Source organism: Oncorhynchus tshawytscha, linkage group LG03, assembly GCF_018296145.1.
Source record: "Oncorhynchus tshawytscha isolate Ot180627B linkage group LG03, Otsh_v2.0, whole genome shotgun sequence".
NCBI classification, from domain to species: domain Eukaryota; kingdom Metazoa; phylum Chordata; class Actinopteri; order Salmoniformes; family Salmonidae; genus Oncorhynchus; species Oncorhynchus tshawytscha.
This window is the reverse complement of record NC_056431.1, coordinates 43,472,339-43,483,159: the sequence shown is the minus strand read 5'-3', so window position 1 is coordinate 43,483,159 and position 10,821 is coordinate 43,472,339. Positions and strand designations below refer to the sequence as shown.

Below are 10,821 nucleotides of genomic sequence, written 5' to 3'. Positions count from 1 at the left end.
AATCATCTTGAAAAAAAAACCGTAGTAACCGACACAACCCTGTACATTGCCACTGTTTAGTAAAATACATGTAGAAACAAAGTATTTTCCACTCAAAAATATAAATGCAACATGTAAAGTGTTGGTCCCATGTTTCATGAGCTGAAATAAAAGATCCCACAAATGTTCCATATGCACAAAAAGCTTCTTTCTCTCCAATTTTGTACTCACAATTGTTTACATCCCTGTTAGTGAGCATTTATTATTTGCCAAAATAATCCAGCCACCTCACAGTGGCTGATTAAACAGCATAATTATTACACAAGGGCACCTTGTGCTGGGGACAAGGCCACTCTAAAATGTGCAGTTTTGAGGGAGTGTGCAATTGGCATGCTGACTGCAGGAATGTCCACCAGAGCTGTTGCCAGATTTGATGTTCATTTATCTACCATAAGCCGCCCCCAACTTCATTTTAGAGAATTTGGCAGTACGATCAACCGGCCTCACAACTGCATACCACGTGTAACCATGCCAGCCCAGGACCTCCATATCCAGCTTCTTCACCTGCAGGATCATCCGAGACCAGCCACCCGGACAGCTGATAAAAAAACTGTGGGTTTGCACAAACGAAGAATCTCTGCACAAACTGTGAGAAACCGTCTCAGGGAAGCTCATCTGCGTGCTTCTCGTCCTCAACAGGGTCTTGACCTGACTTCAGTGGGTAAATGGTTACCTTTGATGGCCACTGTCACACTGGAGAAGTGTGCTCTTCACAGATGAATCCCAGTTTCAACTGCACCGGGCAGATAGCATGTATGGCATCGTGCGGGCACATGGTTAGCTGATGTGGACAGAGTTCACCATGGTGGCAGTGGGGTTATGGTATGGGCAGGCATAAGCTACAGACAACAAACACAATTGCATTTAATCAATGGCAATTTGAATGCACAGAGATATCTTGATGAGGTCCTTAGGCCCATTGTCGTGCCATTCATCCGCAGCCATCACCTCTTGTTTCAGCATGATAATGCACGGCCCCATGTTGCAAGGATCTGTACACAATTCATGGAAGTTGAAAATGTCCCAGTTCTTCCATGGCCTGCATACGACAGCGTGCTCCAGTTCCCACCGTTATCCAGCAACTTTGGACAGCCATTGAAGAGGAGTGGGACAACATTCCACATGCCACAATCAACAACCTGATTAACTCTGTGAAGGAGATGTGCCGCGGCTGCACGAGGCAAAAAGCGGTCACACCAGATACTGACTGGTTTTCTGATCCAAGCCCCTACTTTTTTGTTTAAAGGTATTTGTGACCAACAGATGCATATCGGCTTTCCGAGTCATGTGAAATCCATAGATTAGGCCCTAATCTATTTATGTTGTCTGATTTCCTTATATGAACTGTAACTCAGTAAAATCTTTAAAATGGTTCCATTTATATTTTTATTCAGTGTACATGTAATCCTACATTGATGCCCCCTAGTGAAACCTGTGTCCCATCAATAGCTAGCTGAATTCTGGGAATGTCAAATGGCAATTAATCTTTAACCAGATATTTTAAATCTACTATAATCCCAGCTGGGTATATGCAGCAAACCTTTAATAAATCTTCCATTCCATTTAATCTGCTTGTGAAAATGTGTGAAAGGATACATGGCATGCTTGTGGATCTTGCACCACATATACTGTATTTCATTCTATAGGGGTTATGTGGTCTATGTATAGAAGTAGTATTTCAAAGCTTGGGACAGCCATAAATCAATATGTTTTAGTGTTCATTGGAAGGAAATAGATTAAAGCATGAATATTGCAATTAGGCATCTAATTAAAATCCCATAGATCATTTCTGTAATGCAGAACAAACTTAGCGAATGACTAACAAAAGTTTGTCATCACTGTGTCCATATTATGGCAGGTATTCTAGATGTTTCCTCGGCAGCTCTCAGGGTGACAGTGGTTTGAAAATATGCAGATTTATGGGTCAGTTAAGAGGGTTGCGAGGTAGTCAACCACCCCTATCTCGTTTTTATCTCTCCCAGTGCCTGCCTCTGACTGGCACCCTATCCACCCCCTGAACAGAACTGTGTTCAGTCTGGGAGAGGCCACAGCCTTCAAATCCGAGCCACCTTTCTCAGTGAGACGTGGGGATATTACATGAAACCCCTTTCGGTCAAGCCGACTTGCCTCCAAATTTCCAAATCCGCTATCACTGCCCATGATAAAGACATGTTTCTTGTCAAAATCTTCCATTTTGAAAGAATCTCTAATAAACCAGGCGATGGTTATGGCTGTAACTAAAATGAGTGTGGAAGACAGGGCCAAATATGATAGACCAACAAATATATATGTTTTATTTCATAATACATTTATTGCAATGTAATACATTTTTTTTATTTTTTTTAATAACAGACAAGGAACTTTATCAATCTCACCTGAGAAAAATCTACCAGATATTCTCTTCAGAGACCACAGGGAAGACCTGTAAGGAGTCATTTCAGTTATATAAGGGTATTTCTTCAGTAACACATTTTTTTCCTTCTTCTTCAAAACACTTACACCAGAGAAAGCCGAGTCTAATTGCTCGTTCATTTGAATAGTTTACGTGTTTGCCAGTATAATAAAAACACCACAACAGTAACGACAAAGTGGAAAAGGCTGTTTAAAAAATAATGAGTCTTCAAAATTAGACAATAGCTCAGTGTTTAGAGCATAGGCCTACAATATTATTCCTTACTTTATTTTCATAATGCTATTGCTTGTGTGTGTCCTCCAACTTCATAATCCTCTTCTATCTTACTCATAGAACTGGTACACAGCTGAAGGATTCAATGATTGTTTTATCATAATCACATGCAGCAATGCACCTGATCATAAGCACAGTTGGCTGCAAGGTGCTCACAGCTTTTTATATGACATACAGTACCAGTCAAAAGTTTGGACACACAAACTCATTCCAGGGTTTTTCTTTATTTTTACTATTTTCCACGTTGTAGAATAATAGTGAATAATAGTGAAGATATCAAAACTATGAAATAACACATATCATGTATTAACCAGAAAAAGTGTTAAACAAATCAAAATGTATTTTATATTGGAGATTCCTCAAAGCATCCACCCTTTGCCTTGATGACAGCTTTGCACACTCTTGGCATTCTCAACCAGATTCACCTGGAATGCCTTTCCAACAGTCTTGCAGGATTTCCCACAAATGCTCAGCACTTGTTGGCTGCTTTTCCTGCACTCCGCGGGTCCAACTCATCCAAAACCATCTCAATTGGGTTGAGGTCGGGTGACTGAGGAGGCCATATCATCTGATGCAGCACTCCATCACTCTCCTTCTTGGTCAAATAACCCTTCCACAGCCTGGAGTTGTGTTGGGTCATTGTCCTATAGAAAAACAAATGATAGTCCCACTAAGCGCAACCAGATGAGATGGCGTATCACTGCAGAATGCTGTGGTAGTCATGCTGGTTAAGTGTGCCTTGATTTCTAAATAAATCACAAAGAGTGTCACCAGCAATGCACCCCAACACTATCACACCATCACCTCCATTCTTCACGGTGGGAAACACACATGCAGAGATCATCCATTCACCTACTCCGCATCTCACAAAGACATGGCGGTTGGAACCAAAAATCTCACATTGGGACTCATCAGACCAAAGGACAGATTTCCACCGGTCTAATGTCCATTGCTCGTGTTTCTTGGCCCAAGCAAGTCTCTTCTTCTAATTGGTGTCCTTTAGTAGTGGTTTATTTGCAGCGATTCAACCATGAAGGCCTGATTCACAGTCTCCTCTGAACAGTTGATGTTGAAATGTGTCTGTTACTCTGTGAAGCATTTATTTGGGTTGCAATTTCTGAGGCTGGTAATTCTAATTAACTTATCATCTGCAGCAGAGGTAACTCTGTGTCTTCCTTTCATGTGGTGGTACTCATGAGAGTCAGTTTCATCCTACCGCTTGATGGTTTTCGCAATTGGACTTGAAGAAACTGGACTTCCAGAGTGACTGACCTTCATGTCTTAAAGTAATGATGGACTGTTGTTTCTCTTCCCTTATTTGAGCTGTTCTTGCCATATTATGGACTTGGTCATTAACCAAATAGGGCTATCTTCTGTATACCACCCCAACCTTGTGACAACACAACTGATTGTCTCAAACGTATTAAGAAGGACAGAAATTCCACAAATTAACAAGGCACCTCTGTTAATTGAAATGCCTTCCAGGTGGCTACCTCGTGAAGCTGGTTGAGAGAATGCCAAGAGTGTGCAAAGCTGTCATCAAGGCAACAGGTGGCTACTTTGAAGAATCTCAAATACTACATAATTCCATGTGCTGTTTCATAGTTTTGATGTCTTCACTATTATTCTACAATGTAGAAAATAGTACAAATAAAGAAAAACCCTTGAGTGAGTAGATGTGTCCAAATGTTTGACTGGTACTGTACATGTCCAGCAGGGTGAAAAAAAATCTTAATTTGAGAAGCTCAGCAGGCTATTGGGTATTTCTGGTCGGAGAGAATTTAGCTGAACAGAAAATAAATGTCTAAATTCTACAACTCTTTTTGTAATAATTATTTCTGAATCATTTAGTTGGAATTAATGGCAGCAAGTCACAGGTATATCAGAGTAAACATATTTTGATCAGGAATTTCTTGCACTGTAAGAGTTTGCTTTTTGATAGGAAGAATTTGCTGCAAGTCATACAGTGAGCTAGGGTACAAGCTAACAGTTCTAACAGAGACAGAATATCACTTACTGTATGTATCAAATGGACTCAATGCAACCACCGCTTCATTTGAATTACTGACAATCTCTCCATTGGTTTTATTATCAGACCAGGGAAACAGACAGGACAAATCCACATGTGATTAGACAAAATGCAATTCACAACTCTGTTTAAGTTTGAAAACAAATTAGTGTTCTTTTTTTCCCCCATTCATTGGTTGAATCCCATGCTATACACTTTTTCCAATTACATTTTTCTTCTTCTCCTGTGGGTGTAAATAAAGACTTCCTCCTACATTCGCTCAGAGAACCATTAACATTAAAGAATAGATCCTGTTGGTTTGGCCATATCTTTTAAGAGCATTTTGTCTGCGATCCACGTTGGCAGGTAGGACAAAGGCAACCATAAGAACTTGGCATCCCAGCCAGGTGAGTAGCGGGTACGAGGGTGGACAGCAGAGATGGCGTGCTCCATGCAGCTCACAACCTTCATCAGGTCCCCATCCAGCAACGTCGCAACATTCTTCTCCAATGTAACATTTGCTGGAAGAAAGGATTTGCCTCCATCAACAAGCTGATTTCGACATCTTGGAACACAATGAAGAAATTGTATGTTTGACTGTTTGAGGTCTAGGTCAAAGGCAGGCAGGTTGAACTTGCCTGACTGCTCAGTTCACTTGCTCTGGGCAATCCTTGTCAATTCGTTCTTGGAGTGTTTGTCATTCTGTCACACAGGTTACGACAATCCTATTTGCATCTATCATATTACAGCAGCATGCACAGATTCATGTGTGTTTGTTTTGTAAAAAAAATAAATGAAATGTTACCTCTCTCTGGGTAATCATGTCCATATTGATCCTTGATTTCTTCAGGCAATTTGTCCCACAATGTCTTCACATTTTTTCTCAGGAGATGTAGATCAGTCACACTTGTTTTGAAAAATCCTGGTTCCAGACACAGGACTTTAACTCCAAAAAACGACATGTTCATCCTGGAATTCAAAAACAAGAATATGCCACAACAAACATGAATAAGTCTGCATTACAGTATTCATATGAAGTCGGAGACATAGAAAGAAATGCTCTGAGCATCACAGTTTCAAATTCAAATAAGCGTGATACAGTATATGCATTATATATACAGTATAGACAAAAAACAGGGCCTCTCACCGTAGACTATCATTGAAAGCCTCCACTCCATATTTTGACACACAGTAGGGACCCCCGAAGGCACTTATCCTCCCAAACACACTGGCCACATTCACCACCCTGCCCCTGGCCTTCTTGATGAGGGGCAGGACACTCAGAGTCACACCAATGACTCCAATAAGGTTAACATCCAACATGGACTTGTAGTCGTCGACGGTCATCCAATCACAGGGACCAGATGGTACAGAGACTCCAGCATTGTTCACCACAGCCCACAGACCTGAAACGGCATGAAAGTAGGGCATAGTTAAGTACCAACATCACAGCCACAGCAGGACACAGGCAGCAGTCACAATGAAGGATGGAGGAAAACATTCCATGCCTACAGGTGTCAACAAGTGCTTACATGCCAGTTGTCACACGTGGGAGTGAGGTCTCTTTCAGTGAGAAGGTGTGTTCTGAGATGTTGGGTTAACTTGTTGTTTGTGGTTGTAAATTCCATAGTAACGGTTGACACTGACTCATGGTAGTAGAATGAATGAGTAGACCAGTAGTCGGCCTAGATACTTGGATATTTTTGAATACCAAACGCTTCCCCCAATTTAAGTCAGAAAAGTCTTAGAGACAATTTTTTACAAGAGTTTGGCTAGACTGGTCTTCAAAGACACTCACCCTTCTCCCCAACCAAGGTTTTGATGAATGCTGTTGCTTTGCTGACACTGTCAGTGCTGACAACATCCAGGTGGACTGTGTTCAATCGTTCAGTAGAGACCTTCTTCAGTTCATCCTCCCCCTTCTCAGTGTAGCAGGCTGCGATCACACGGAAGCCCAGCTTGTCCAGATGTCTGGCCAGAAGGTTCCCGAACCCAGAGTCACAGCCAGTGATGTAGACATATTTCTGTCCTTTATTGGGTACTCTTGCGAGTTCCCTGTACCAGCGGAACACAAACCAAAAAGCCACCAGTCCAAGAATGTACAGGAACATTTCTGAGACAGAAGAACGAGGTTCATTTAGATAAACACCTATTTTTCATCATATTACAAATTGTACATTTCTATTGTTCTTTTTTTGCAAAGAGAGTAAAATAGTCAGAACATAAAATTATATGCCCCCGATTAACCTTCATTTGTCTGAGGAACAGATAGTAACAGCTTTGGTTAAAAAAAAGGTACATTTCAATTGGATTTTAGAAGCAAATTCATATCAAATCGGCAGTTTGCATTAAGTTCTTCAAGTATTTAAGGTTTTCATAGGCCTTTAAATTTCTCTGGTGTGCGACTGCAAGTTTAGCTTAGTGACTAATAGGGATAGGCAAGAGTAACTGAGTACTCCAGTATGCGAACAGATGTCAAAGCTCGATCTTTAACCAGATATTGTTTTTAAAATTTAATACTGAAACTATTTGGTGGAATGTGCTTTGTGGCTGCCCGATCAGGTAAGTTACATTTTGTCTTGAAACCAACGTTAACACTCTAGTGTTCCATTTGTGGGCCACAAAAAAAAAAGAACAAAGCCAAGCATCACACAGTTCTTCTCCCTAAATTCTCTTTCCTCTCTGTCCCTCATCCACTTAATTGCATTCCGACCGCTGCCTACACAAATGTGCTGAGTGCACAAGCAAGCTCCCATTACGTCTATAGAAATAAATGCCTATAAACGTATCTAACTGATGGGATACACAAGCTACATTCCTTGCCAAATGACAACAGTTTTATCACAAATTCAAAATCGACTGGTTGATTGAAGTAGGAAAATATGTGTTCCAGCAATGAGCTGCAGTTTTGGAATAATTGCATCCCGGCTACTTCTGCTTAGGCTATTTTGCGAACTGCTAGTGCCATTAAGAATGGTTTAGCCTAGGACAGGGATGGGCAACTGGTGGCCCTTGGACCGACCCCCTTTTGTAGGCCTGTGGATCAATATCACTGAAAAAAGGAACTAATTTGGGGTCTCAATTGACCGTTTAGTTACGATAGTAGAATATACAAGGTGCAATTTCGAAATGTAGTTGTGCCTCATCTCTTCAGTGGGTCATATGATTGAGTGTAGTCTGGCCCAGGAGTGGGAAGGTGAACGGAAAGGCTCTGGAGCAACGAACCGCCCTTGCTGTCTCTGCCTGGCCGGTTCCCCTCTTTCCACTGGGATTCTCTGCCTCTAACCCTATTACAGGGGCTGAGTCACTGGCTTACTGGGGCTCTCTCATGCCGTCCCTGGAAGGGGTGCGTCACCTGAGTGGGTTGATTCACTGATGTGGTCGTCCTGTCTGGGTTGGCGCCCCCCCTTGGGTTGTGCCATGGGGCTATACTCAGCCTTGTCTCAGGATGGTAAGTTGGTGGTTGAAGATATCCCTCTAGTGGTGTGGGGGCTGTGCTTTGGCAAAGTGGGTGGGGTTATATCCTTCCTGTTTGGCCCTGTCTGGGGGTGTCCTCGGATGGGGCCACAGTGTCTCCTGACCCCTCCTGTCTCAGCCTCCAGTATTTATGCTGCAGTAGTTTATGTGTCGGGGGGCTAGGGTCAGTTTGTTATATCTGGAGTACTTCTCCTGTCCTATTCGGTGTCCTGTGTGAATCTAAGTGTGTGTTCTCTAATTCTCTCCTTCCCTCTTTCTTTCTCTCTCTCGGAGGACCTGCGCCCTAGGACCATGCCCCAGGACTACCTGACATGATGACTCCTTGCTGTCCCCAGTCCACCTGGCCGTGCTGCTGCTCCAGTTTCAACTGTTCTGCCTTATTATTATTCGACCATGCTGGTCATTTATGAACATTTGAACATCTTGGCCATGTTCTGTTAATATCTCCACCCGGCACAGCCAGAAGAGGACTGGCCACCCCACATAGCCTGGTTCCTCTCTAGGTTTCTTCCTAGGTTTTTGTCTTTCTAGTGAGTTTTTCCTAGCCACCGTGCTTCTACACCTGCATTGCTTGCTGTTTGGGGTTTTAGGCTGGGTTTCTGTACAGCACTTTGAGATATCAGCTGATGTACGAAGGGCTATATAAATACATTTGATTTGAAATTTGATTTGAAGTGTTTCTGTTGTTATGTCAGTCACTGGCAGTCACTCAATTAGCCAATGTCAGCCAACATGTTTTAGGGTAAATTAGTCTAGCGGCTAGCTATCAAGGTCCAATTACTGCCCCCATTGATTTTGTTAGTCACTCTCACTCAGATATCATATTAAAAACTGTAAACGTTTCTCTCCACCATATGACAAAATGTGTAGGATTGCAGGAAATTAGCAGTTAAACAAAATGTTGCTTTAGGGCTCCCAAAACGCTAGGGCAGAGTCTGTCTGCCAGTTTGGGTATGGGCTTTGATGTTGGTACGTAGACCAGTGAGCCCCTGCGGCACCTCATGATGATTTCAGATTTTTTTTGTGGCCCTCACCCCATTAAAAAGTTGCCCATCTCTGGCCTAGGATATAGCCCCTTAAACATAGCCCGGTCCCACACTGGAAAATATGCAAAAAAAAACATTTTGATAAAGACAACAAGCTTTTTTTCATCAGAATCATTAAGCAAAGGCCTACAAAAAAACAGATGTTGTGGCCATAATTCATCACCATGCAGTGTTCAATACAGAATTGTTAATCCATTTTGAAAACATACATGTTCAAAGAACAGGCAGAATAAACTAAATCGAACGTCTGAAGATTGGAAAGAAGACAGGTTTTGGTTTGAAACCCTAAAAAGAAATTGTCTTTCAACTCCCCAAATTGAGCCCTGTTTCGAATAATCACTGAGAATAATTGTTCCAGATATATAAGATGCACATCACTTCACACTGGCATCTTTTTTCAATTGGACTACAGTTCTTTTTAATATTCAACCTTTATTGAACTAGACAAGTCAGTAAAGAACAATTTATTTACAATGACGGCCAAACCCGGATGACACTGGGCTAATTGTGCGCAGCCCTATGGGATTCCCAATCACGGCCTGTTGTGACACAGGCTGGATTCGAACCAGACTGTATGTAGTGATGCCTCTAGCGCTGATATGCAGTGCCTTACACCACTGCGCAAAACAAAGAATGATCGTTTTGACCACTATGTGTTATCGATTATGGCTAGTAGGTTAAACTATGTATTGAGAAAAAAAAAGCCAGATAAATGCCTCACATGCTTGGACAACATTTACATTAACCTACAACAGCACCCAAAACGGTGTTACATGGTCAATCCATAGTCTGCATTGGTTGTGCAGCATTTAAAGTGATATGGCCTCTGCAGAAGTCAGGGCATCCATACGTCTGGTGCTTCGCGGAGCAGCTGTCAAGGAAGTGAGTTTGTGTTTATACAGGATCTCGCGCGCCCCCACTTACCGTCAACCAATCATGTCTACGCCGTGCCCTCTGCATTGTTACACAATTTGAGAGGCGCACTGCGATACCGTACAGAGTTCCCGACCACATTTTCAGATTAAGCATAATTTTAGGTCTACAGTTTTTTTTTTTAAAGTGCCCACTTTTGGCATCACGTGATAACGATGCACCTTTCAACGTCTACGCCAAGCCACGCCCACGAGACAATCAATACCAAGACCGGCAAAACAAATATTTAAAATCGACAAAGAATTATGAAAATGGTTTCAGATTCATACGCAAAGCGATACAATTGGCCCGTTAGAAGTAATAACATATTTCAATAACCATGTCAATAGGCAGTTAGTTTACGTGAGTACCTATTCAGTCATTGGTGAACTGTGACTTTTGCAACTTTGTCAACTCATCTAACGGTTGTCCTTTTTGTTTATAGCTTTTTAACTTTTCATGTTCATCAAACATTGAACTGTCCGATTAATATGCCTTCCTCAGAAGTCAAGATATGGCAAAGAAACGTTACTGACACACTTACCCCAGGCGACAAACGTACGCTCCTTGAGTTGCTGGTAACAACAGTGACTCGTTTTTTTTCTTTCCCTGTGTAATTCACCTTCCGGTGTGTGTGAACTATTGCTCTGTCA

General features: G+C 42.0%; 1 protein-coding gene across 2 annotated transcripts; it reads right to left on the bottom strand.

The window, feature by feature from the left end:
* Positions 1-4,776: 4,776 nt before the first annotated feature.
* LOC112236309 (retinol dehydrogenase 7) lies at positions 4,777-10,821 on the bottom strand. Of its 2 annotated transcripts, none has more exons than XM_024404890.2 (5): positions 10,713-10,818; positions 6,532-6,846; positions 5,881-6,139; positions 5,539-5,702; positions 4,777-5,254 (listed from the first exon to the last, which is right to left on the bottom strand). In XM_024404890.2, exons 2-5 carry the CDS (start codon positions 6,842-6,844, stop codon positions 5,031-5,033), a joined length of 960 nt encoding a protein of 319 aa, XP_024260658.1. In that variant the 5' UTR covers positions 6,845-6,846; positions 10,713-10,818; the 3' UTR covers positions 4,777-5,030. The 2 variants fall into 2 exon arrangements, with proteins under 2 accessions (XP_024260658.1, XP_024260662.1); XM_024404894.2 differs by lacking the exon at positions 4,777-5,254 and adding an exon at positions 5,261-5,435 and having other exon boundaries at positions 10,713-10,821.

What these genes read in the sequence shown, in the direction of transcription:
- LOC112236309 (XM_024404890.2), bottom strand. Translation starts at nt 6,844, where the DNA reads ATGTTCCTGTACATTCTTGGACTGGTGGCTTTTTGGTTTGTGTTCCGC. An exon ending in AACCTTGGTTGGGGAGAAGG is followed by an intron (nt 6,140 to 6,531) that starts GTGAGTGTCTTT and finishes ATGCCGTTTCAG; the next exon opens with GTCTGTGGGCTGTGGTGAAC. An exon ending in ACATGATTACCCAGAGAGAG is followed by an intron (nt 5,255 to 5,538) that starts GTAACATTTCAT and finishes CCTTTCTTCCAG; the next exon opens with CAAATGTTACATTGGAGAAG.